Raw genomic sequence first — 27766 nt, 5'->3', positions numbered from 1 at the left:
CCAGAAACACAACTGTGACTGCATCGGGGGTTACAGATGTGCTCCCTGAACACTCCAGCTGTTTCCTGCGGCACCTGGATGTGTAATGAGGAGAGAACACAGCAACTGGCGCCTGGGCCACAATCAGCACATCTGGACGAGGGGCAGGGGGTTGTCTGAAGCACCAGAGGTGTTGGAAAGCTGCCTTTGTGTAGAACAGATCCCTGCACCTTAGCCAGCCCCAGTGCTTCACTCCCTGCTGCAGCAGCAGGCACACACCTTGGTGAAGTAAGGCAATGCCAGAAGACAGAGAGACCCCCCCCATGTTCTGCCCCCTACGTTTTGGAAGGCAAAACGAAGGCAACAAATACAGCAAGGCACAGGACAAGAGGAGGCAATTCTGTTCCAGGGGCAGGATCAGACCCTGTGCATCTTATTGCAATGGTAGTCGGTGGGTGGGAGCAAAGGGCTTTCCAATTGTCATAGAGGGTTTTGTGGTGGTCTAAGCATCAAATATGAGAGTTTACCAGAAAAAAACCAATCAGGGTTGATTCTCCTCCAAGGAAAACCACAGATCTCCCTCCTAGGAGCACGCAACCACACACAACACAAGTGACCCCATGTTTAAATGCCCTTCTGCTCACAGCCAGAGACACCGTATGATTGTCACCCACCCCAGCTTCTCTGCTGGTAACTGTTCATGGTCCTTCAAGAACAAACAGATCACATGCTATGTACCATGCCATAGCTATGGTACCTTCAAGTACAACCAGCCTGGTGATGGAAGCCCCAGGAATGCCAGCATGTGGCTACCAAACAGCACCCCAACAATATTCGGGGGGTTCCTCCCAGCCAGCTGCAGTTTAGTTGTGTAGCTCCAACTTTTGGATCAAGAGCGTGTCTCACTTGGAGCAAAGATGTTCCTGCATCCCCAGTATCTCCTTCCAGCAGACACGGCTCAGAAACCACCAGTGGCAGCTGAGTCTCATAGCTGTTCAAAGCTCAACGTCCACGGTGTCCTCCTCGTGGTCCTTGATGTCAGTCGAGTCCGCGGTGGCAGGTTGTATCACCCCGAACTGGGACAGCTTTGCTGCCTTCTGCTCCATGCTCTGCTTCCTCCACTTGATCCGCCGGTTCTGGAACCAGACTTTCACCTAGCAGGAAAATGGCACAACAGCTTAAGCCAAGGTCTCCAGGAGCCCCTTTCCAATGCTTCCAAGGCAGATGTCCCCAAAAAGCAGAGTTCTTTAAAGAGGGGGACATGCCCCTTCTCTACTCAGGGCGCAGTGTGTGTGAGCAGGAGGTGATGCTATAGAGAGCAGAGTGGTGCTGGGAGAAAGGACATGGGGAGAGGGGGATGCACAGAGGAGGTTCTGACCAGGGGAGTGAAGGAATCACCTCCTGGAGCAATCTGGAAGCATTGAACCCATCCCCAGGTTGTCAGAGGACACGATGAGACACCCATCTCCCCCCTGTCCCTGCTCCCACCTTCCCTGTCCCCCCAGAACCACCCTTTGCTCTCCCTTCTCCCCAGCAGAATTTGGATCCCACTTCAGAAGATCACATCATGCCTTCTTTCCACAATAAATAACCAGTTTCTGCCCCAGGGAGGAGCAGAAACTTACTGGGAAGAGCAGGAAAATACTTAGATCTGGTGTCACAAAAGCACACTTAAAGCATAAACTGTCTCCAGAGGAGCATAACGACAGATACATTAGTCCAACACACTTGAACACTAAAGCAAGCATGTTTGTGCTCCTAAATGCTTTTTGTTCCACTTCATGGATTAAGAAAAGGATGTTCTTATCCATAAACCATCTAAACCCATCTCACATCCCTCCAGGCACGTGTGGCTTCAATGTCATCTTGCAGCAAGGATCCACATCGCATCACATCCTCATCCCACTGCCCTTCACAGCAGGGATGTCAGCACAGACCAAGCCCAGAGCAGGATCTGTGCCCCCATTCCCATCTCCCCATCCCTTACCTGAGTCTCTGTGAGGTGCAGGGTTGCAGCCAGGTCCACTCGCTCCGTGCCCACCATGTACTGCTGCTTGAGGAACTCCTGCTCCAGCCGCTCCAGCTGCTCAGGCTTGAAGACAGTGCGGACCCTCTTCATCTTGCAGGGCCCCCCGGCCCTCCAGGGCACAGCAGGGCCCAGTGAGTTGGCTCCTACACAGTGAGACAACTCCAGACCTGCAAGAAAGAAGCAGTGAGTGAAGGGCTCTGCATGTTTGAGGCCATTCCTCCAGTTCTGTTGAAGTCACAAACCCAGCTTGCTTCAGCTATAGCTGAAATCCAAATGCAACTGCACTGAAGAGGGGTGGGAGAAAGTGAGCACCAAAACTGAATAACAGGGATGTCCCTACTCTGTCCCTACCTAGATCATCTCACCTAGGCTCCCTTTCCCATGAGAGGTTGGACCAGATGATCTCTTGAGGTGCTTTCCAACCTATTTTATGATTCTACCCACAGAAACCACTTAAAACAGTTCTGGATGTGCATCCAGACCCAAAGAAGTCAGCGCTCAATGGGGTGAGCAGCGTTTGGTCTCCATCTGTGTATTTAACAGAAAATAAAGCCCATTGAGAGCTGCTGAACACAAAAATCCCATCTCTGGCTCACGCAGCTCCTCATCACAGATTTCCTCTTGTACATTGAGATGTGTGTGAATGTGAGGCTGTGCTGGCAGGATGAGGGCTTTAGGAGAGACAGCCCTGCTCTTAGGCTGGTGCCAGCTGGTCCTGTGACAGTGCTGGTGGGGTATTGTATGTTAATTGAGTAACTATGGTTATCATCAGGCCATGGCTAGAGAGGAGACTGAGACCTGATCCACTTGTTAGTCCTGCTAATGCCTCTGCACCCCAGGCACTTCACATTGTTTAACCTACTGAGACCAGAGCTCTAAGGTCCAGGCTGCGAGAGCTGGGCTGGGGCAGCCTGGAGAAGAGAAGGCTCCTGAAGGGGACACCTTAGAGCAGCTCCAGTGCCTAAAGGGGCTCCAGGAAACCTGGAGAGGGGCTTTGGACAAGGACCTGTAGGGACAGGCCAAGGGAATGGCTTTAACCTGCCAGAGGGGAGACTGAGATGAGCTCTGAGGCAGAAGCTCTTCCCTGTGAGGGTGCTGAGGCGCTGGCACAGGGTGCCCAGAGAAGCTGTGGCTGCCCCATCCCTGGCAGTGTTCAAGGCCAGGTTGGACACAGGGGCTTGGAGCAACCTGCTCTAGTGGAAGGTGTCCCTGCCCGTGGCAGGGGGTTGGAGCTGGAGGAGCTTTAAGCTCCCTTCCACCACAAACCACACTGATTCCATGTCTGACGGTACCACAGCTTCTGCCCCACTAGCATTTAGGCACATATATATCTTTAAGCAAGAGAACCCACTTGTACAGCCAACAGGACATCTCTGGGTGGAAAGCTCAGTCTGCATGTGCAGGATCAGGCCATTAATGCTCCCCCCACTGCTCTTCTGCCATCTCAGCCCTCGGGCAGCGAGATGTGGCTTTGAGATCAGCTCTGCTTTGAGCAGAGGTTGGATTCAACAGCCCACAGAGGTCCCCATCAGCAGAGCCATTGCCTGGTGCCATCTATCTGCTGTGTTCCTTCAGCTTCTATGGCAATACTGTTCATAAGGATGGTAACTCACACCCTGGCTCCTCTCTCCTTCAGTGACTGATGTTGTCATGTTCTCCAGGCACAAATGGGCACCTCCATCTACTTCACTTCATTAACTGGGTGCCACTTCTACGTGTGTTTAAGGCTTTGTGGGATGGAGACCTGACAGTTTAACAGCTGTAATTGCACATACAACCACTTTCATCATTAAAATAATTCCACCCGTCACATCTATTTTCTATTGTAACACTGGGATAATAGCAGGTGTAATTTCAAACGTGAAATACTCCCTGGAAGCAGCTTTGCCAATTGTTTAACTGTATTTTCATACCTGTGTGTTTGATATAAAACACAGATTAACACACAGCTATGGAAATGCTGTCTCCTGAATGAAATAATACTAGTTATGAAGATTAAGAATAGCAAATACTTTTGGTATTGGATATTGTAACTATCAGGATTAAATCGAGCTCTTTATACAAGTGAAATACATGTTTGGCTGCAGGTTTTGCCTGGGCAATGTTGAGATCAGGCTCTGAATGCTAAACAGATACTTAATTGCAAGGAAATTACTCTGAATAGAGGTAATTCGTTAAAACAAATGAGGTTTTTTACACTTAGAAGTGCCCCTCAGTGAACACACAGAGATCCTGATGCACTGGCCAGGATCATCCATCACCACTGTCTGTATTTTACCACGGATCCACAACAAAACCCTTCTTCCTTAGGTGTTTTCCCACTAAAAATACAGTTTTGGGGGCTGGGTGCTGCGAAACACTCCATAGTTTCACTTCTGTGAGAGACAACTTGTAGGGAGAAGAGAATTACAGATGGATGAGGGCAGGTTTGGAGGAAGAGGGGACCCCACACAACAGAAAGGTTCTGGTGTGGTGGAAAAGTGATTTTAAAGGATGAGGCTTTGGGAAATTACAGCTTTTCACAGGCACGATGAGGACACAGACACTGTGGTACCTTTCTGTTGCATTAAAAGAGAAACCAATGCAAAGCTGCCCTTAAAACACAGGTGGGGACAGATGTGGGGGGACCATCCTCTGTCCCCGACCCAAAACCTTCGGCTGAAGTCGGGCCTGAGGGATGTAAATCCTGCCACCGGGATCTCGCTTCACTCGTGCATTTAATATTGGGGGTTAATGGTTAATATTAATTATCGATTAATATAAAGGGGAATAAAAAAGATGTTAGAAAACTCTTCCCTCTCCCTCCTTCGCTTCCCACTGCCCCATCCCTTCGCCCCGCGGCTGGTCGAGCAGCTACACCCGTCGGGGAAGGGGAAACAACCCATTTCGGGTGCCCCGAACCCCGTTACTGTCCGGGGGTGATGCCCGCACCCCCGCTGCCTCCACGCACCAACCCCCCCGGACCCCCTGCACCCCTCCGCTCACCTGCACCGCCCCGCACGGCCGCGCAGCCCCAGCCCCAGCCCCAACCGCCGGGTCCCGGCCCCGGTCCCGGTCCCAACCCCAGCCCGAGGCCCGCCGCGGGCCAGTGCGGGACCACCGGGGCCGGGGGAGCGGAGGAGAAGGCGGCGGGGCCGCGGCGCGGCGGGTCCCGGGCGAGCAGCGCTTCGATGTGGAACGGGGTCTTGTGGGGCGGCGGGGCGGGCCGCGGGCGCGGAGGGCTGCGCAGCATGGCCGGGCCGGGGTGGCGGCCGCCCGCCCCGCAGGGTTATATGGAGGGCGAGGTGGGCTGGGATGAGCCGCGCTCCTATGCAAAGCGGCGGCGGGGGGGCGGCCCCCAGCCCCCGGCCCGCACCCGCACCTCCACCGACACCCTTTCTTCACCACTGACACCCTCACGGACATCCCGCCATCCACACCAGCTCCTCCATGGATGCCCCTCCTTCCCTGCTGGCACCTCTGCAGACACCCGCCTGGACACCCATATCTTCTCTCACAGGCACCTGCACCCCTTCCTCATGGACACCCACACTGACACATGATCCTTCTGCACAAACACGCCTGAATCAACACCCAAACTCCTTCCCCACAGACAGCCAAAACAACACCCAAATTCCTTCCCCACAGACACCCAAAACAACACCCAAGCTCCTTCCCCACGGACATCAATACTAACACCCACTCCTTCCCCATGAACCCCACACTGATACCCACTTCTTCCCCATGGACATCTTCTTCTACTCCATGGACCCCCACACCAACACTCACCCTAGACAGACACCCCCATGCACACTTGCTCCTTCTACCATAGACACCCCGTCTCTCCCTCATGACCAACTACACCTTTCCCCCCCCAACCCTACTGGCACCCTCACCTTTCCCTATGGACACGCTCCTGTGACGAGCCCACTGCTCCCCATGGACACAGATGTACCCCATGGGAGCCCATCCTACCACCCTGCTAAGGGGAACATGTCTGTGTGTACCTGCCCAGTGTACCTACCTGTGTGTACATGTGTTTGGGATATGGAAAAGCACATTGGGAGCTGACAGGGGTGGCTCTGCTGTGGGAATTGAACTGTTGATCTGGTTTCGGTGCCGTCCCTGTGGGATACACCTGGAGCCAAGCTCCAAATGTGATGGAGAGCTGTGGACAGCACAGACACCTCACCCAGCTGTGAGTGTACTCAGCAAACACAGTGCCCGGCATTCCAATGTCCATAATCCCCAGATTTGCCCTGAAAATTCACTCCCATGCATGCAAACTGCAAAAAACCTGGAGAGGGGCTTTGGACAAGGCCCTGGAGAGACAGGACAAGGGGAATGGCTTTAACCTGCCAGAGGGGAGATTGAGATGAGCTCTGAGGCAGAAGCTCTTCCCTGTGAGGGTGCTGAGGCGCTGGCACAGGGTGCCCAGAGAAGCTGTGGCTGCCCCATCCCTGGCAGTGTTCAAGGCCAGGTTGGACACAGGGGCTTGGAGCAACCTGCTCTAGTGGAAGTGTCCCTGCCCGTGGCAGGGGCTTGGAACTGGAGAAGCTTTAAGCTCCCTTCCAACCCAAACTAGGCTGGGGTTCTGTGAATCCACAAACTGGAGTTAATAAACACGGAGCAAAAATCCCCCATTGCTTAATAACAGCATTAAACATCTCTGCATGCAAGGACTTGCTGACGATATCCAGTAAATCCTGCCTCAAACGAGAGATTCCTGACATTTAATGTTTCTGTCCCCTGCCCAAGCCACAGAAATAGACCTTGTTACAAAGAACCATCTCTATATTTTTAAGCATTTCAAAGCAAATGGAAATGATGGGAATGGATGGGCAGGATTATCCTGCTCGTGAGGAAGCACCCTGGGGCCGGCTGGAGGATCCTCAGGGAAGAGGATGCCTGCAGGAGACAAAAGAATCCCTCAAGTTTGCCTTTTAAACCCCTTTTCTTCTGCCTTTTAGCATCCTGTCTTCCACAGCAGCTTCAAACTACGTGAATAAATACAGCTGGGGGTTTATTGCTCCTTATCCAAACAGCCAGCCCCAACCCTGTGTAACTCTGTGCTTAATTGAAATCACACGTTCAAAGCTGGGCAAGTGCTGAAGCCTCTTCCCCAAAAAAGCCACCATGGAGAAGAAAAAATCCACAGGGATTCACAGCTTCTGGCTTTGCTTGCACAGAGGTGCTGCTGTGGATTAAAGTAGGGGGGTCGTTAGACAAGGGTTTGATTTGTTTGATTAAAAGCCTGTTAAATCTCTTATCCTCTTTGTAGGAAGTTGTGGCTGCTGCTGTAATTCCCATGGGAAGAGGTGTTGGAGATGCTCTGGAATAGTTTTCCATGGTGGTTATTGGGATGGGCAAGCTGACAGCAGAGGAGGGTGTTAGAGTGAGGTGCTGTCCGCAGCAAGGATGGATGGATGGATGGATGGATGGATGGACGGATGGAGCAGCCCTGAGGAGGACTTGGGAGTGTTGGTCAATGAGAAGCTCCCCATGACCCGGCTTCAGTGTGTGCTTGAGCCCAGAACCCCCCCGTGTGCTGGGCTGCACCCCCAGAGCGTGAGCAGCAGGTCAGGGAGGGGATCCTGCCCCTCTGCTGTGCTCTGGGGAGACCCCCCCTGCAGTCCTGATCCAGCTCTGGGGCAACAGCACAAGAGGGACGTGGAGCTGCTGGAGCGAGGCCAGAGGAGGCCCCGGAGCTGCTGCGAGGGCTGGAGCAGCTCTGCTCTGGAGCCAGGCTGAGAGAGCTGGGCTGGGGCAGCCTGGAGAAGAGAAGGCTCCTGAAGGGGACACCTTAGAGCAGCTCCAGCGCCTAAAGGGGCTCCAGGAAACCTGGAGAGGGGCTTTGGGCAAGGGCCTGTAGGGACAGGCCAAGGGGAATGGCTTTAACCTGCCCGAGGGGAGATTGAGATGAGCTCTGAGGCAGAAGCTCTTCCCTGTGAGGGTGCTGAGGCGCTGGCACAGACTTTTCCCAGAGAAGCTGTGGCTGCCCCATCCCTGGCAGTGTTCAAGGCCAGGTTGGACACAGGGGCTTGGAGCAACCTGCTCTAGTGGAAGGTGTCCCTGCCCATGGCAGGTGGTTGGAACTGGATGAGCTTTAAGCTCCCTTCAACCCAGACCAGGCTGGGATGCTACGATTCAATGGATAGACAGATGGATGGATGGATGGATGGATGGATGGATGGATGGATGGATGGATGGATGGATGGATGGACAGCGAGCCAGAGGGACAGACAAGCAGCAAAATCCCTGTCTGACTTTTTCGCTTTGGCTTCTCGCGCTTGGCCAAATTCTCTGCCTAATGACGCGTCCTGTTTCCCATTAGTACTGTGTGCTCAGCTAATGCTTTTTGGGCTTGAAAGCTGGAAATTTTCACTCGCTAGTAATGACTTGGGAAATGTAGCACCCAGCAGCCAGGCAGAGCAGGGACCCCCCCTTCCCTCCATCCCCATCCCACCCGCTCCCAGGAGAGCAGGACTTTGCTGCAGGAGATGAAAGGATGGACTCTGATCCTCTTCTTTTTAGGGCTGGGGGTTCGGGTTTGACGGGTTGCTTTTATTTCTTCGTTATTTTATATGATTCCAGTGTTGTTTTTCAAGAGGGCAGAACATGAAAGGGGAGGGGGAGTCCTTTAGGGGAGGGTAAAACCAAATCCCAACACCAAACCAAGCCCCCAGCCCTTTGTAAACATCCCCCCTGAGCAAAGGGAAGGAGGTGAAAAGCATTTCCTGATAACTCCATTAAAGAATGAGGCTGCATTAACATTCCAAGTACCTCGACAAGAGATGAAAGTGGGGAACTTGAGTTCAGCCTCTCCTCGCTCCAGATGTTATTATGGGCTCCCTGAAAAGGGGTTTTGATTTCTTTTTTTGGCCAAGAGACAAAGATGTTGCCTACTTCAAACGGGGCTAATTGATGCTAATGACTATCAGATCGAGTGGGGGCCCTTCTTCCCCCCTGCAAAGGGGAAAGAGAGAGCCGCATTTTACAATCCCCTCATAGAAAACACCCCCCTTGCTCTTCAAACCGGGTTCTGCTTTGGGCATTTGTGTTTTCTCTTTGGCTGCTGCTTTCTCTTCCCCCCCCCCTTTCCCTCCCTTCATCTTTTCTGTCCCGCTTCTCCTGGGCTCCCCGCAGCTCTCACTTGTTTGCCCATGAGAAATTTCACACCTCGGCTCGGGCGGGATTGCCTGGCTCCATTTCCAGCCCTCTCCCAGCCTCCAAAGCAGCCCAGCGGGCCCAAGAAGTGGAGGAAATCTGCCCCAAAGCCCCAACAAGCACACGTGAAAACGTGACAGGGATTTGGGGCTGTAATCCAGGGCATGAATCCTCCTGCAAGTGGGAAAACAGCTTCTCCACCCGGAGCATCCTTTCAGTCACGTCCTATAGGGAGAAGAGGGATCCGTGTTGTTGCTTAGACAGGCGTGTGCTGGTGCTCCTAAGGATAACCAGCGCAGCACCAAGGAGGCTGAAATCAGGATCTCGTGCCTTTTTCTCTCAAAAACATACAAAAATTGGCTTAAAAATGGGATTCTGAACGTTAACTTTTAGCCTTGTGATGGATTTTTGCAGCCTTTTCTCCTGTGATAATCCATAGAAATAAGAAATAACCACAGGGCTTGGAGCAACCTGCTCTAGTGGAAGGTGTCCCTGCCCATGGCAGGGGGTTGGAACATCATGAGCTTTAATGTCCCTTCCAACACAAACCATGCCATGATTATATGATAATCCGATAATAAGAAGACAGTGAGGAACATTCCCAAACCATGTGGCTTCTGAAGGTGGTGATTTGCCTCTTTCCAAGCTAGATCCCACTGAATCCTGTAGAGAGAGGGCAATGGGAATTTGCCTTCATTGCAAAAAGAAGAGCATGGGGTTTCTCCCTGGAGAATATAGAATCCCAGAGTGGTTTGGGTTGGAAGGGACCTTAAAGCTCATCCAGTTCCAACCCCCTGGAAGGGGAAGAAGTGGGAAGGGAAGAACTTCTGCCTTATATCCAACCTGAACTTCTCCTGTTTCAGTTTGAACCCATCACCCCTTCTCCTATCGCTGCAGTTCCTGATGAAGAGTCCATCCCCAGCATCCTTGTAGCCCCCTTCAGATATTAAACACAGAATAACTGATACATATCAATACAGACTCAATACAGAATATGATTAATACAGAATAAGTGATACATACTCGTTCCTTCATCATAAAGTCTAGAAAAGAGAAGTAACTCAGGGTAGCAGTATCACTGTGTGTGCTCTCTGCACTGAGAACACTCGGGGTGCTGGGTGCTGCCCTGCCTTGGCTTTGCCACCCTCAGCCAGATGCTGGGGAGCTGCAGAGCTCCAGAACAAGGTGCTGCTGTCAGGAGCTCTTGGCAAACCCCATCTCTCCTGTTTCCAGCCAGATCCAGCCACAGTTCACTTTTCCTTCTGGATCTTCGGCCACTTGCAGTGTCCCTTTATCAGCCCCAAGCTGTGCTGAGGACAGGAGCGATGGCACGACACTGTCTGCACTTTGAGAGTGTCATACAGCAATGGGAGCCCTGGCTGCAGGTGACAAGAGCATTGCCAGCCCCATGTGTCCACCTGCAAGAGCCCAGCACAGCAACAGCCACCAGCTCCAGGGAATCAGAGAATCCCAGACTGGTTTGTGTTGGAAAGGACCTTAAGGTTCCTCCAGTTCCAACCCCCTGCCCCGGGCAGGGACACCTTCCACTAGAGCAGGTTGCTCCAAGCCCATGGTTGCTTTGCAGATGAGTGCTCCCCAGTTTAATCCACTTCCCAAGCACTGGTGAAAGCGGGTAGCAGCATGGGATTGACATGGATTTGGGAAAACATGAGTTTCCTTGACTAGTGTTATCCCAAACGCTGGTCTGCAGAGGAGACCGCCCTCATCCCCATCATCCCTATCACTTTATCCCATCTTTTGCTTGGCAAACCTCTTGGGGAGCTGATTCAACATGTTCATGCAATGGAAAACCTGCAGAATTCCAGGCCCTTGCTTTCTGCTCAGGGCAGGAGCATCCTTTTCTCTCCAGGCCAGACAGCCAATACACACCACGGCCGCCCTTCAGACACTGCTCCCGGCTGCATTGTCAGGTTAATTTGGGATAATGGCCTGCAAAGCACCTCAGCCCCATCCAGGTCTCATTAGCACTTGATAATATCAGGCATCCTGAGAGGAATTACAAGTCTTCCCCCTCCTCCCCAGGGCACGGAGCCCTGCACCGTATCCCTGGGGATGGGGACAGGACCTCTTCTTGCCAAGCTTATGGGGCAAAGCACCTCTCCCCCCACAGCCTCAGGGATTTCCTGTCGTTCATCACCCAGGATGACATGGCAAGACTGGAATTCAGCTGCAGTGAGGCCAACCTGGGCTGGGGCAGAATCCATGGGGACATGTCCGCAATCCAAGCAGGGCTCTTCTGTGTCACATCTGGCCTCATATCTCAGCCAGATGTGACATGAAGGAGCAGGACCTGCTGCATCCCACCACCCTCATCCTCCCCGGCTGCTGGGAGCCCATCTGCCTGGTGTCCCTCCAAATACAGCTTGGGTTGAGTCCATGGTGGGGCTGTACCCAACTGACAGCAAAGCCTGGGTGACCCCCAAAAATCAGCTATAACCCTTTGGAGGATGCTCCCCTCAAGCCCAGACCTGAGCACCCTGTTCCCAGGGGTTGCAATCGCGGGTATTAAGAGCATCCCGAAACCAGGCATTTAAAATTAATTGGGAATTCTGAACAAACTAAGCATTGAGGCAGCCCCGGTACGGGCCCGAGTGCAGGATCAGCCCCTGCTCCTGCAATTATCTTCTTTCTCCCGCATTGTTCTCTCCTAATGAGGAGCCTAATGACCAAAGGATGGTTCATAAGTGGTTCCCAGACTCTCCTTGCCCAGGGCAAACACCGGCTACAATAGGATCACAAATTGTAGGGAGAAGCCCCGGCTGATCACATCAGAAACGGTGCAGGGATTTATCTCTCTGCCTTAACAATAACAGTATGTTCTTAATCGCCACTCCAAAGGGACAGCTAGCAGGGGATCTGCCCGGCCTCATCATTAAAACCTGGCAGCATCTTTGCTAGCGCTGCCCCTTTGTTCATCTTGCATTATTCCAATGCTCCGGCCCCGTTAATTCCTCTCCATCTTATTAAATCAATAGAGATGGGGTGGGGGAAGGATGAGGCAGAGCGAGGGTCGGATCCGGCTCGGCTCTTGGCAGGGATGTGGAGCAGGATCAGACCTGGCGCACAGAAACAGGAGTTGAGTGATACCATCACGTATCCATGTATCCATGTCCGAGGCTGTGATGGGGAAACTGAGGCACAAGAGCATCCCAGCACAAGTCAGCCCCAGGAGCAGGTTTTAGCAGGGATGAGGAGTGCTTTATCCAGCTGCCAGTCCCAAATGTCCCAGTAAGAGCCCATATTCATCCCGTTCCATCAGGACTTATTTGATTTAATGATTTAATCAACTTTGGAAAGTAAAACCCAACCGTTTCAGAGGGTCCCCAGTGCCAAAGCCCCAGTGCACCCCTATGAAAGCCCAGCCTGGGGTGGCGTTGCCACAGGGCCAAGGGGTTTTGTGCCACAACCCATTTGCAAAGGAGGAGATGGTGCAATTTTCATCCTTCTTTCTCTTTTTCCTAACAGCTTGTTCCATAGAAACGGAGCAAACTGGTTTCTGGCAGGTCCTGCCATGAGCATGGCTGGGAGCCGAGGTGGGGAGGGATTTCCTCCCAATCTTCCCAGTTTACATCCTGGTCCAGAGCCCTGTGTTTCTTTTTGCGGGATAAATAGATTTTAAACCCAGGATTTTTAAACCCAGAGATTTTGGCCACTGCGATGCTCACCCTACATGAGGGGTCTCCTTATTCGCCTGTTTTTCCTGCTCAATTCCAGGCAGATCATCCCATTTCACCCTTATTTTCATAGAATCCCAGCCTGGTTTGGGTTAGAAGGGACCTTAAAGCTCATCCAGCTCCAACCCCCTGCCACGGGCAGGGACACCTTCCACTAGAGCAGGTTGCTCCAAGCCCCTGTGTCCAACCTGGCCTTGAACACTGCCAGGGATGGGGCAGCCACAGCTTCTCTGGGCACCCTGTGCCAGCGCCTCAGCACCCTCACAGGGAAGAGCTTCTGCCTCAGAGCTCATCTCAATCTCCCCTCTGGCAGGTTAAAGCCATTCCCCTTGTCCTGTCCCTACAGGGCCTTGTCCAAAGCCCCTCTCCAGGTTTCCTGGAGCCCCTTTAGGCACTGGAGCTGCTCTAAGGTGTCCCCTTCAGGAGCCTTCTCTTCTCCAGGCTGCCCCAGCCCAGCTCTCTCAGCCTCTCATGCTTCCAGCTTGGAGTTTAATGCAAAGAATCAGCGCTTTTACTCTGAGCAAGGCAACTTGGAACACACTCATCCCAGAAAGACTCCTAAAGGTGAGATGTTGTGGCATTTCCTTGCATTGCTCCTGATGTCTTGTTTCATTCCCACTGAAACCAGGCCCCGTGGAGCTGTCGGAGCTGCCTGACAGCCTTGGGAATGTTATTTGATGTTTCAATCCGGAATTAAAGGGGAGGGAGAAGCAGGGAAATGCTCCCTGACCATTTAACAAGATTACACGATGAGATGGAGCCTGGAAACACGCATGGCCGACCCGGCGCCCCGTGTCCCAGCTCGGGTCAGGCTTTGCCTTAAACCTGCCTCGACCATCCTCAGCACATGATAATCTCATTTATCACCACCACCACCAGCAAAATAGAGCATGATGGGGCCATCAGAGGAGGAAAAGAGGGCTCCCAGCTTGGGGAAGGGATGCAAAAGGTGCCTGGGAACGTGGCTGGATCACAGGGGTTGGGTGGCTGAATGGATCCTGCTGCTCCATCCTCCAAACTTCAACCCTCCTGAGTAAACTCAATGGGTGCAAACAAACCGTGTCCATCTCCATGTGCTCAGCAGGAATAATCCTGGCAGGAAGGAGAGCAGGGAGGGGGGCACAGAGGACCTGTATGCTGCAGTTCCACCCAGTTATCCGGGAGAAGGGATAACTTCCCCTATCTCCATCCATCTCCCCATCCCGTTTATCCAGCCACCCATTTGCACCTATTCACCAGCGCCCTGTTCATCCCCAAATCATCCACCCATCCATCTTATCCACACATAGACCACGCTGGGCAAATAGTCCACCCTAATACTCCTGTCTCACAACCTACCTGTCCTCCTACAAGCCACCTACTTATCTATGGGGCTGAGATGTGCTGGGGAGGGCTCAGTGCTGCATCTTGAGCAGATAACCTTTATCTTCTTAGTGAGGCTGCTTAATTCTCACTCCCAGGTAATTATCTGTCACTGAAAACCAACTCGTGTTTTACAGGCAGGTGAAGAAACAGCATCTTTAAGAGGGCAATGGGATACACAGGATTGGGAAGGGACTAGTGAGGTCTTTGGGATAGTGTGGGGTTTGGGTAAGGACTCACAACTCTTCTGCACATCTTTCCTTGGGGGGTGAGAGGAGCCAAAGCTCTGTCCTGGGTGGGTTGATCCAACCCAAGACCTCTGGGAGCATCTCCCCTCCTCATTTTCCATGGTGCCAAATTGCTGTGCCTGGGTTTGATCCCAATCCATGTGTCCTGGTCGAGCTGCCAGGCATTGGGCTGAGGTGCAAGACCCTGACGGGAGAGGGAGACATTCCCAATGGGAGAAGGAAACTGCATTCCTAACCCCTCCGCAGGGTGCCAGGGCAGGCAGGGGCTTGTCAGGGCATAAAATTCCCCAACTGCATCCAGCTTTTCCACAAACCATCAACTCCATTATCAGGGCCAGACCTGGGGGTTTGGCCCTTTTCATCCCCTCTGGAGCAGTAATCAGCTGCTTTGTGCTGTACATATGCTCCCTTCCCACCCTGAGGAACGTGCAAACAGGTTAATCACTGGTGAGAGGAAGGCAGGGGATGGCCTTCCTCTTATCCCACAGTCCCATGGCAGGTAGGAAAGGGAACACAAAGCCCAGTGCATCCCCAGGGACCAGCAAAACCCTCAAGGATTATCAGCCACCATGGGAAAAGCCCAAGGTGCCAGAGGGATGGAACGTGATTTAATTCATCTTTAATCAAGCCCAGCAGCTTTAATTAAAGTCATTTTCCCAGTGGGACACTGCCCACAGAGGGGTCCGAGCCAGGCAGACCCTGGGGAGCATCCCCTGGAGCAGGGATGTGTTCCCTGCTGCCTGCCCCAGAGGAGCACGGCACCGATCCAGCTCCCAAGGGATTAAAGGTGTCCTGAGAACAACTTAACTCTGGCAATCAGCTCGGCCCCTGGCTGGGAGATATTAAACATCCCCCTAAGCCCTGTTGTGTCGGGGCTGATTGCAATAAACCCGCCAGCATGTGAGATTAGGGGGTTAAACCAGCAGACATGGGAAGACACCGGCACAGTTTGGGCTCTTTGAGTCCCGCCGGCTAATCCCAGCTCTGAAAACAGCCGGGACAAAGGCCAGCTTCCCTCACATCATCCCCTTCTCCTGCCACCATCCTCTTCTTGCATTGTCCCTCCCTCCTTGCACTGTCCCCTCCTTGCACTGTTCCCTTCTTGCATTGTCCCCTTTCCTTGCACTATCCCTTTCTCCTGGCATCATTCCCTTCTTATAACATCCCCTTCTCCTTGCAACATCCGCCTCTCCTGGCATCATCTCCTTTTCCTTGCACTGTCCCCTCTCCTTCCATCATATCCTGTTCTCGGTGCCTCATCCCCTTCTCCTTGCACTGTACCCTTCTCCCTGGCACAATTCCCCCTCTCCATGCACCATTCCCTTCTCCTCGTGTTGCCCCCTCTCCTCGCATTATCTCCTTCTTCTTGCACTGTCCCCTCTCCTTCCATCATCCCCCTCTCTTTGCCACATCCCCTCTCCTTCCATCATCCCCTCTCTTTGCCTCGTCCCCTCTCCTTTCGTCATCCCCCTTCTCCTCGCACTGTCCCCTTCTCTTTGCACCATGCCTATCTTATATTATCCCCTTCTCTTTGCATTGTCCCCTTCTTAACTGTCCCCCATCTCCTTGTATCACCTTTCACACCTGCTCAAATAAACCCTCCACTTGAGTCTTTTCTTCCTCCAGCCCCAAGCCCAGAGCAGACGTGGAAGGAATACACTTTGGAGGAGCTGGTGCTGCCCCAATGTCCCTGTTGATGCTCCTATCTAGGAGGTGCAGGGATGTTGGGACTCACTTGCTTTGCATCCTCACAAGGAGCTCCCCAGCTCCCATGGAGCATGTGGACCAAACCTCTTGGATTCCAGTGCCTAAAGGGGCTCCAGGAAACCTGGAGAGGGGCTTTGGACAAGGGCCTGTAGGGACAGGCCAAGGGGAATGGCTTTAACCTGCCAGAGGGGAGATTGAGATGAGCTCTGAGGCAGAAGCTCTTCCCTGTGAGGGTGCTGAGGTGCTGGCACAGGGTGCCCAGAGAAGCTGTGGCTGCCCCATCCCTGGCAGTGTTCAAGGCCAGGTTGGACACAGGGGCTTGGAGCAACCTGCTCTAGTGGAAGGTGTCCCTGCCCGTGGCAGGGGGTTGGAACTGGAGGAGCTTTAAGGTCCCTTCCAATACAAACCATTCCATGATTCCATGCATTATCCCTCCTCCTCCTCCTTCAAAGACAAGCCCAATACTTGCATAAATATAATTTATTTCCCACTCCAAAATTCCTTGCTCCCCGTATATATTAGATCCGCTCCTTGCCAGCTATGATACATCCGTATAATACATGGAAAAGTGACCCCAAGGGGCCGTTCAGCAGCTCTTTGTCACAGTCTTTGCAGGTGCTGCCCCTGAGCCAGGGCTGGAGGACACCATGTCCTCCTGCCCATCCTCTGGCTCCATTGGGAAGTCCTTGTCCTCCTCACCGTGGTGGCTCTGTGAGTCCGGGCTCCTCTGTGGAGTGGCCAAACCCATTCTGGCCAGTTTGGCTTGTTGCTGTTCCAGGCTTTGTTTCCTCCACTTGATCCTCCGGTTTTGGAACCATACTTTCACCTTAGGGAGAGGCAGAACTTGGCTTTCAAACCTGGTTTCTCCATGGGGCCGTGGTCTGCTAAACCCTCATAGCTCAGTCAGTGCCCACTGTGTCCCTCAAGATGGAATATTGTCCCCTGTAACCCATGAGCTGAGCCTGCATTGGTGAGTTAGGACCTGCCAGTGGTGAAGGTCCATCCTTTAGATGGACACAAGTCCAACCCTCCACATGGCCACTTACTTTGTGACTCAGTTTCCCCTCTGGCACCCATTCCATATGAACTATCTGCAGTTACTACCCTCATGGCTGAGGGACATGGCCCAGATCCCACCCATTGCCACACAGTTTGGGAGCCTCCTTGGACCTGCTGGTGGAGCAGGTGAGAGATGGAGCATGGTGGGACCTACCTGCTCCTCAGTGAGGTGCAGGGAGGAGGCGAGCAGCCACCGCTCCGTGCCCACCATGTACTGCTGCCGCGCAAACTCCTTCTCCAGCCGCGCCAGTTGGTCACTGGTGAAGATGGTCCGGACCCGCTTGGCTTTGCCACTCTTGGCTTTGAAGATGGGCAAAGAGCACTTGGAGATCAAGAAGCCTGGAGGTGAGGGAGAGAACAGAGGTCAGGGTGAAGAGGCACCCTTGGAGGGGTCCACTTTACAGTGGGGTCCCCCCCTTTGATGGTCCTTTCCTGGAGAGGTAGAAGGGATCTTCCCATTTGGAGGTGATCGCCTTCAAGGGGTCTCTTTGGAGGGGTCCCCTGTTTGAAGAAGTGGGAGAAGGTCCCGCATTTGCAGAGGATCCCCTCAGAGAGGTGGATACAGGTCCCTCTTGGAGAGAATCCCTTTGAAAGGAGTCCCCATGAAGAGGTGGAAAGAGCTCCCCCATTTGGAGATGACCCCTGAGAGAGGCCAGAGGGTCTCATTTGGGGGGCAGAAGAGGGTGCTGTGAGAAGAGAAGGCTCCTGAAGGGGACACCTCAGAGCAGCTCCAGTGCCTAAAGGGGCTCCAGGAAACCTGGAGAGGGGCTTTGGACAAGGGCCTGTAGGGACAGGCCAAGGGGAATGGCTTTAACCTCACAAGAAAGTGTCCCCCTTGGGGAGCTGGAAGGCGCTCCCCTATTTGGAGCTGTCCACATGGGAGAGGTGGATATGGGTCCCAGGTCCCCCCAGAAGAGATCCCTTTAAGAGGAGTCTCCCATTTGGAGAGGTGACCAAAGGTTGCCCATTGGAAAGATTAGAAGGAGGTCCCCAGTTTGGAGATGTCCCCACGGGAGAGGTGGATGTGGGTCCCATGGAAGAGGGAATTCCACATGGGGAGCAGGAAGGCAGTGCCCATTTGGAGGTGTCCTCATGGGAGAGGTGGATATGGGTCCCCCCAGAAGAGGTCCTCTTGAGCAGGATCCCACATTTGGAGATGTGATCCAAGGCCCCCACCTTGGAGAGACAGACAGAGGTCCCCAATCTGGAGGTGTCCCCATAGGAGAGGTGGATGTGGGTCCTTCAGGAAAAGGGGGAGCAGGAAGGCAGTCCCCATTTGGAGACATCCCCATGGGAGAGGTGGATATGGGTCCCCTTGGAAGAGTTCCATTTGAGTGGGGTACCCAAATGTCCTCCCTTGGGGAGCCAGAAGGAGGTCTCCAATTCGGAGATGTCCCCATTCAGAGACATCCCCATCAGGGGGTGTCCCCATCAGGGGGTGTCCCCATCACGGGATGCCGCATAGGGGCGCAGCGGTACCTGTAGCCCCGAACCGGGCTGCCCAGGCGGGCGGGACCCCGCTGCAGGCGGCGCAGGGCGGCGGCGGCGGCGGCGGGACCCGGGCGGCGGTGGCGGCGGGGCCCGAGGGGAGCTCCCACAGCGGCGGCGGCGGCGGCGGCAGCAGCGGGACGGGCCGGGGGGGGGCCGCGCGTCCCAGCAGCGCCGCGATGGTGAAGGCGCTGCCGGGGGGTGGCGCCGGGGCCGGGGCCGGGCCGGGCATGGCGGGAACCGAGCCCGGGGACCGGCCGCTGCCTTTATACGGGCGCTTGGCCCGGCCCGAGCGGAGCGCGGGGGGCGGAGGGGACGGGATGGGGCGGGCGGGAGCGGCGGCGTCGCACGGCGGCGGCGGGGACGGTCCCGTGTGCCCCCATGGCCCCTGACAGCCACCGGGGTGTCCGCCTGCCCTCGGCTGGGGTGTTTGTCACCACCAGGTCCCGCTGCCCGCCATAGGGATGCTCCCCATATCCCCCTGCCCTTAGCTAGGGTGTCCGTGCTATGTCACCCCTGCCCTCGGTGGGGATCTGCCCCCCCTGTCCCCCTGCCCTCGACTGGGGTGTCCCCCGCCTTGTCCTCCTGCCCTCCATAGGGATGTCCACCTGCCCTCAGTGAGGATGTCCCCCTTCATGTCCCCCCTGCACTCGATGGGGATGTCACCCCTCATGTCCCCCCTGCACTCAATGGGCATGTCCCCCCTCATGTCCCTCTGCCCTTGATGGGGATGTCCCCCCTCATGTCCCTCTGCCCTTGATGAGGATGTCCCCCATGTCCTCCTTCCCTCCATAGGGATGTCCCCCTGCCCTCAGTGGGGATGTCCCCCATGTCCCCCCTGCCCTCGGTGGGGATGTCCCTCTTCATGTCCCCCCTGCACTGAATAGCGATGTGCCCCCTCATGTCCCTCTGCCCTTGATGGGGATGTCACCCCTTATGTCCCCCTTCCCTCCATGGGGATGTCCCCTCCCATGTCCCCCTGCCCTTGACAGGGTTGTGCCCCCCATATCCCCCTGACCTTGACTGGGTTGTCCCCCCACCGGTCCCTCTGCCCTCCATGGGGATGTCCCCCTGCCCTCAATAAGGATGTCCCCCTCCTTGTCCCCCTGCTCTCAATTGGGTTATCTCCCTCCATGTCCTCCTGTCCTCAGTGGGGTGCCCCTGCTGCGTCCCCCCACCCCTGGGGGGGACACCCCCCTGTCCCCCTCCCAGGGTGACTTTGACCCTGTAATACTCAGGCAGGAGGATCCAGGCTCCCAGAGGACACCAGGGGACAGGCAGTGCCACCCCAAGGCCACCTTTGGCTCTCTGACTCCATCCCAACACCATGCACCCCACTGAATTTGGGGGGGCACAATCCACCAGCGAGGCAAAGTGACAGTACCAAGGATGCTCTGAGAGGTGGTGGCAGAGATGTGGGGCTACCCCTGCACCCCCCAGCTCCCCCCTCTCTGCTGATGGGATTCAGATGGTCATTAGGGGCTGAGATTCCTAAAATCCCGCAGCTTTTCCTAATGAGCTGGGAAAAGTCACACCTCGGGCCGGGCCCGGCGGGGAGTGAGCCCGGGTCAAAGGACTCCACTGGGGCTCGGGGTTTATGGGGGAGGAAATGGGGCACAGGGGAGTTGGGGGGCTGGGACCCACATCTGCACTGCAGCAGACCCCACGTTTGGCTTTCATGAGGTCCCCAGGGCCCAGCACACGCCTGTAGAGCTCCCAAAGCTGGGAAAATCATCCCAAAGGATCACTGAGAAAGTCATTACGGGGCTTTGCTCCGGTGTGGAGCATCCTCTGCAGCTGCGTGGATGGGGCAGGGATGGGGACCCCTCAGATCCATGGTCCAAGGGCGCGTCTGAGCCGGGTACCACCAGGCAAAGGCTTCCCAGGGGTGACTTTACGGCAAAGAAAGCCATAAGAAGCCAGTGATGGGCACAATGCCACGTTCCCCACCTCATCTATGGGTCTTCACCCCATAGCCACTGCGGTGGGGGCAAATAAAGACCCTTTTTGGGGGTACAGAGATGAAGGAGAGGCAGATTTGGGCTTATTTGGTCTGAATTCATCTTGAACTGGGAGAGAAAAAGGCAGGAGGCCCCTGCCCCGCTCCATGAGCCTGTTTGGTCAGGAGGTGCTTTCCCTTGGTTTATTCCCTATTTCCTCTCCTTCTGGTTGATGGAGCTCAGCAAATCCCCCCCTGAAGTGGGGCGACCCCAGGATTGGGGGTGCTCTGCACCCCTGTGCTGGCTGGGATGCTAAATGGGGACCAAACGGGACAAAATGGGGATACTGGGACAACTAGGTGGGAAAATCCTGTTCTGGAGAGATGGAGAGGGAGTGTTAATAATTCAGGGGGACAACAGGGATGGAATTGGGGGGGTCAGTGCTCACAAACCCATCTCCTTTCATCTCTGTCCAGGTTCAGAGCAGGGATGTGACCCCAGGGATGGCTCCTGCTTAATTCTGAGCCAAACTCGCCCCAAGGCTGCAGTTCCTGAGCTCATGAATATCAATGCTGCTCCTTAGGGCCCTGTCTGGGCTGGTGTGGATTGTGTCTGCGGAGCAATGGGGCCTCCAGGGTCACCCCCATGTCCCTCGGGGTGACACCAGACCCCCAGGACCCCCCCTTGGTCTTGTGTCCATCCCCTGTCCTGCAGCATCCCTCTGTCCATCCATCCCATCTCCCAGTGTTTCCTCCACAAAATCCCTTTGTATCCAATTGCCCATCTGCTGGGCTGGGCTGGGGGGGCTGTGGACACCCAATTTTCAGGGAAAAGGAGGATTTTCTACCAATTCAGCTAAAATCACTGGGAAAACCATGGAGCATTCAGACACCCGCTGCCATCAAGTGGCTGAGGAGGATCCAGGCCTGACTGATGGTCCCATGGATCATTCATCTGAATCCCACCTCCCAGTTAATGAAATCCGCTCTTCCTTGCTTGTTATTAAAGGTCTCACCACCGGGATTTGGGATGCAGAGCAAAGCCCTCCCTTAAGCATCCTAAGATATGCGGCTCCGCTGCTTCTCTCCATAGACCTGACCCGGCTCTAGGGAGGGTTTTCCAGCAGGATTCAGTCCTGCACCGGTCACTGCCATCACCAGGGGCTGTTTGATGATCCATAGGGAATAAAAATAAGGAAAAATATCATTTCTATTGAAACCCTGCAAGGGATTGACCTGGGGAACCCCTTGTCCAGGAGCTTCTGCAAGTAACATCCATAGCTGTATGATCCGGGTTCAAATACACCGTATCCCAAACTGGGGAATTCTGCAGCAGAGATGGGTGGCTCACTGATGGGATGGGTCCCCCCAAGGCCGGGATGGGTCCCTCCAGGTTGGGATGGGTCCCCCCCGGCAGACAAGTGGGTTATAGAAATGCCTTCAAGAACTGAAGCAGGATGGCAGAGTTTTCCTTAAATTCCTTAAAGGTTTTGCACTTTTCCCTGCACCTGAAGGAAATCTGAGGGGGTTTTCTTTCCATCATCTTCATTATTCCTGTTTCATGGCAGTTTAGAGTTCATGAGGTTCGTGGCTAAGGACAAATCCTGCCCTGTTGATGGTCCTGCTCCATATGAGCTCTTTCGGATGCTGGCAGCAGCAAAGCCGCTGCTTCCAGCAAAAACTCCACTGCTCGGAGCAGCTGGGAGCAATTCCCAAAGGCACCTGAAATGCGGAGCAGCCCAGCAGCAGGGATCCCAGCTAACAAACACCACTGTTAGTGAGTATTCCAGTTAGCCAGCACCCCAGTTAGTGAGCATCCCAGTTACCGGGCTTCCCAGTTAGCCAGTATCCCAGTGAGTAAGGACTCCAATTGGTGAGCATCCCAGTCAGTGGGCATCCCAGTTAGTGAGCATTCCCAATAGCAGGCATCCCAGTTAGTGAGCATCCCAGTTAGTGGGCATCCCAATAGCAGGCATCCCAGTTAGTGAGCATACCAGTTAGTGGGCATCCCAATAGAAGGCATCCCAGTTAGTGAGCTTCCCAGTTAATGGGCATCCCAATAGCAGGCATCCCAGTTAGTGAGCATCCCAGTTAGTGGGCATCCCAATAGCAGGCATCCCAGTTAGTGAGCATCCCAGTTAGTGGGCATCCCAATAGCAGGCATCCCAGTTAGTGAGCATCCCAGTTAGTGGGCATCCCAATAGAAGGCATCCCAGTTAGTGAGCTTCCCAGTTAATGGGCATCCCAATAGCAGGCATCCCAGTTAGTGAGCATCCCAGTTAGTGGGCATCCCAATAGCAGGCATCCCAGTTAGTGAGCATCCCAGTTAGTGGGCATCCCAATAGCAGGCATCCCAGTTAGTGAGCATCCCAGTTAGTGGGCATCCCAATAGAAGGCATCCCAGTTAGTGAGCTTCCCAGTCAATGGGCATCCCAATTAGTGGGCACCCCAACTGGTGAGCATTCCAGTTAGTAGGCATCCCAGTTAGTGGGCATCTCAGTTGGTGAACATTCCCAGTAGCAGGCATCCCAATTAGTGAGCTTCCCAGTTAATGGGCATCCCGGTTAGTGAGCATTCCAGCTAGTGGGCATCCCAGTTAGTGAGCATTCCTAGTTGGTGGACATCCCAGTTGGTGAGCATCCCAGCTACCAGGGATCCCAGCTCCCAGTTAGCAAGCATGCTAGTTAGTGGGCATCCCAGTTAGCGAGCATCCCATTTAGCAGGGATCCCACTTAACAGGCATCCCGGTGAGCACAATTCCAGTCAGCAGGAATTCTCCCAGTTAAAGAGAGTCCCCATCACCAAACACCCCAATTAATTAGCAAGCTGCTAATGAGCGGGGATGCCCATTAGTGCAGAGCCTGCTGAGGGGATCGCTCCTCACCGGGGATCCCAGTTATCCAGGATCCCAGTTAGTGAAGCTCCCAGCCGGGAGGTACCGGGCGGGCAGCGTCCTGGTGGGGTCCCGGTGGGATCCCGAGGGGTCCCGGTGGGTCCTGGGCTGTCCCGAGGGGTCCCGGAGGGGGACCGGGAGGGTCTCGGGGGGTGCCGGTGGGTCCGGTCGGGGCCGTTCCGCCGCTGACCGCCAGAGGCCACTGCCCGACCGCGCTGCGGCTGCGGCTGCGGCACCGGGACGGGACCGGGACGGGGGACACCGGGATAGGACACATCGGGACGGGGGGCACCAGGATAGGACACACCGGGACGGGGGGCACCGGGGTGTGGGATGCGGGAATGGGACACCCCGAGCTGGGGCAGTGAACTGGGGGACACTGGGCTGGGGGATAACGGGCTGAGGGGCATTGGGATGGTGCACCCTGGGGTGGGGCAGCGGAGTGGGACACACTGGGCTGGAACACACTGGGATGGAACAGTGGGATGGGACACACTGGGATAGGACACACTGGGATGGAACGGCAGAGTGAGGGACACTGGGCTGGGGGACCCACTAGGATACACTGGGTTGGGAGACACCAGTTTGGGAGACACTGGGCTGGGACACACCAGACAGAACAGCAGGGTGGGACAGTGGGATGAAGGACACTGGGCTTGGGAAGACTGGGCTGGGGACACTGGGCTGGGAGAGTGGGATGGGACACACTGGCGTAGGAAACACTGGGATGGGACACACTGGGCTGGGACAGTGGAATGGGGGACAATGGCATGAGACACTGGGGTGGGACACACGGGAATAGCACAATGGGCTGGGACACCAGAGGGATGGGACATACTGGGATGAGACATCAGGATGGGACAAACCAGGCTTGGACACTCCAGAGCTGGCACAGCACAGGGCAAGGAGGTTGGGCGATGATGTGGAGGAAGGAGAGGAGACTGAGATGAGCTCTGAGGCAGAAGCTCTTCCCTGTGAGGGTGCTGAGGCGCTGGCACAGGGTGCCCAGAGAAGCTGTGGCTGCCCCATCCCTGGCAGTGTTCAAGGCCAGGTTGGACACAGGGGCTTGGAGCAACCTGCTCTAGTGGAAGGTGTCCCTGCCCGGGGCAGGGGGTTGGGACTGGAGGAGCTTTAAGGTCCTTTCCAACCCAAACCAATCCATGGTTCCATGATTCTATGATATTCAAGCATGATCGCACCCAAGCAAGCCAAGGGCACACTAAGGGTACCGTCACCTCCCTGTGTGCCCATAGCAGGGGTGTTTTTAGGGTCTGAAATCTGCCCTGGAACCCCACTTGAGCTGCATGACTTCAGCCAAGCCACATGAACTCCATGGGGATGGCTCCATCACCAGCATCCCACTTGTTGGCTGATTCCAAGGCGGACAGATTCACCCCATCACTAACTGGGAGAACACACATGGGCTGCAACCAGCCCCCAAACCCCATTTATCAACCCAAAAAGGGCACATTCCCAGGCAGCACCCTAAGGCCGTGCCTGTCCCCACCATCCCATGGGACAACATCAAGTGGGGGCGATGGGCAGGTCGAGGTTTGTCCTTCTCCATGTGCTGCTTTTGGGGCTGAAGGTGCATCTCTCTGATTTCCCTGGGGCTGGAATGTTGGAGCATCCCTGCATCCCCCCTTTTTGTGCTACCATCTGCCCCCAAAATCTGGGAGCAACTCAGAACCCCCCCCATCCATCTGCCTGCCCAGGAAAGTCAAAAGCAGTGTCATTGCCAAATCCAGAGGTGCCTGCGGAATTGATGGAGCCGGATTTCCACCCTTATTTGTCAACAATGCTGCTTGGCCTCCCCCCAGCCCCTCAAAGCCCCATTAATCTCCCATACAATTGCAGTTTGCTCTGCAAACAGCTTTTGGGGGGGCTGGCGTGGGGTTTGCATGAGAAACGGGTCATTTGGGGGTGGCCATTGGTGCTGTGGCTAAGCCGGGAATGAATCCCGGCATCCCGAACGCCGGATTGAAACGATTCCGAAGCAATTGCCCTTCAATAACCCTAATCCTCGGCTCTGAAGGGGGGGGGGGGGTTAACTCCTGCCCATTCTTCCCACCTTATTATCTATTGATTGACTTTTAGAAAGGGTAATAACATAAAGAGATTGATGCTCTGAATCCCGCCCGGAGATCAAATGGAGCCGAGGGTTCATTTGCCGTGTGGGATCCGATGGATAAAGCCCAAAGCTTTGATTTAAACCCCCCCACCTCCCTGAAGCAAACAAGAGGGCGAAGGGGTGACGGGGGGCACGGAGACAGGGATAGGGAAGGGGGGGAATTGCGGGAAGCAAACAATCAGAATAAAAGCAAATCATTTCTCCTCTTTCCCTTCCTGAGATGAGCGATAAACCCTCCATCCCCCTTCCCCACGCTGATAACGCCTCTAATTTCACTGGAAGGCCTAAAAATGCCATTTCTAAGCAAAACAGGGCGCTGCTTTCCCATAGAAAGCTTCTGATAAATGTCAAGGGGAGGCTTTTTTCTTCCTTTTTTACCTTTTTTCCCCTCATTTCCCTCTCGCTTCGCACAGGGAAATGCCCCCGGAGCTACAAAGGCCAATCCAAGAAAGCCAAGTAATAGTTTAGTCAAAATAGGCAACCGGCGCTCGCAGCCAACTTCCAAATTAGCATTTTGAGGGCAAATATGCAGCAATTGGAGATAATGAAGCCTGATTATTCAATCCAATGAATGTTAAATAGGCAGCGAGGCCGCCCGGGCCTTATCTCACCCGCTTTCCATTTATTTTAGTTGAGTTTAGTTTTAATCGTTTCCCATTTGAACTCTTTATTTGTCTTGGTTTCAGCCTCACACCCCCCCCCATCTCCCTCCTGCCATTCCTGTGCTGCAAGTTGGGATTTAGTAGTGGGAAAACACCACTAATCACTGTTGTAACTTGTTTTTAGGGCGTATTCTGCTTGTCACCCCCCAAAAATGGAGCAAAGAGGGGTTTGGGGCTGCTGTTAAAAGTGAGCCATGTGTCCATCCACTGAATTGGGGGTGGTTTGGTTGTGGGTTAGAGCTGAGGATCCCCGTGAGGGTGCTGAGGCACTGGCACAGGGTGCCCAGAGAAGCTGTGGCTGCCCCATCCCTGGCAGTGGTCAAGGCCAGGTTGGACACAGGGGCTTGGAGCAACCTGCTCTAGTGGAAGGTGTCCCTGCCCATGGCAGGGGGTTGGAGCTGGAGGAGCTTTAAGGTCCAGCTTTAAGGTCCCTTCCAACACAAACCAGCCTGGGACGCTGTGATTCTATGATGCACGTTACTAGTGTGGAGATTTGGGGTGTTGAATCCCCAATTCTTGGCTCATCTTTCATCTCTTCCCCTCAATTCCAGGGCTCTTTGTACAGGTGATGGTGCAGTTGCTCCCACCCTGGGTCTCAGTCATCATGGAATCCCAGAGTGGTTTGGGTTGAAGGGACCTTAAAGCTCCTCCAGCTCCAATCCCTGCCACGGGCAGGGACACCTTCCACTAGAGCAGGTTGCTCCAAGCCCCTGTGTCCAACCTGGCCTTGAACACTGCCAGGGATGGGGCAGCCACAGCTTCTCTGGGCACCCTGTGCCAGCGCCTCAGCACCCTCACAGGGAAGAGCTTCTCATAAACCAAACTCAACCAGCAAAGGAGCCGAGGGGGGATGATCCCAGCACCTGCTGCCACCCCAAAAAACAAATCCCAGGTCAACACCGACCCATCTCACAACTTCCCAGCATCATTTTCCTTCACTCTCATGTAATACAATTCCTTTGCAACACCAATGTCGTGCCTTTCCCATTCCAAAGGGTCAGCTCCAGTTGGGAAGCTCCTGGAGGTGCACAGCATCGGCCACTGCTGTTGTAACCATGATAGAGTGACATTTTGCACCAAAAATGGGGGGGGAAAAGCAAAATCATGTCATCAGCATCGTTTTCCAGCTCCTTGTTGGTGCCCTTGTTGAGGATGCTGTTACAATGATATTTAGGAGAGGGGGAGCTGGAGGGGAGAAGGAAGCAAAAGTCAATGTTAAGCAAAGCAGCAGCTTAAAGAAAAGAATTGAGGTTGAAGGAAATCTTAAAGTTGAAGTAAAAACTAAAGTTTAAAACAAGAATTAAAGTGGAAGCAAAAGTTACGGCAGAATTTAACCCACCCCAGGCTCGTGAAGGGCACCCATAAGGCAGTGACACGGCCCCAGCGCTGCCCCTAACCCCTTTTCCCTGTGATCCAAGAGCAGAATAA

The 27766-nt window shown here is 54.5% G+C and overlaps 2 protein-coding genes across 2 annotated transcripts; both read right to left on the bottom strand.

Annotated features, from left to right (window-relative positions):
* Positions 1–352: 352 nt before the first annotated feature.
* Positions 353–5240, bottom strand: LOC115610759 (homeobox protein not2-like). The gene is made up of 3 exons (XM_030492747.1): positions 4994–5240; positions 1967–2175; positions 353–1133 (listed from the first exon to the last, which is right to left on the bottom strand). Exons 1-3 carry the CDS (start codon positions 5238–5240, stop codon positions 975–977), a joined length of 615 nt encoding a protein of 204 aa, XP_030348607.1. The 3' UTR covers positions 353–974.
* An 11621-nt stretch (positions 5241–16861) lies between these two features.
* On the bottom strand, positions 16862–18945 carry LOC115610758 (homeobox protein not2-like). Its single transcript, XM_030492746.1, is given in 4 exon segments — positions 16862–16906; positions 16909–16992; positions 17380–17564; positions 18705–18945. Coding segments are annotated over 4 exon segments (555 nt in total).
* Between the last annotated feature and the right edge of the window lie 8821 nt (positions 18946–27766).

The sequence above is a fragment of the Strigops habroptila genome, chromosome 7 (assembly GCF_004027225.2).
Source record: "Strigops habroptila isolate Jane chromosome 7, bStrHab1.2.pri, whole genome shotgun sequence".
Lineage (NCBI taxonomy): Eukaryota > Metazoa > Chordata > Aves > Psittaciformes > Psittacidae > Strigops > Strigops habroptila.
Note: the sequence above shows the minus strand (reverse complement) of the source record. Positions and strands in the feature narration are given on the sequence as shown.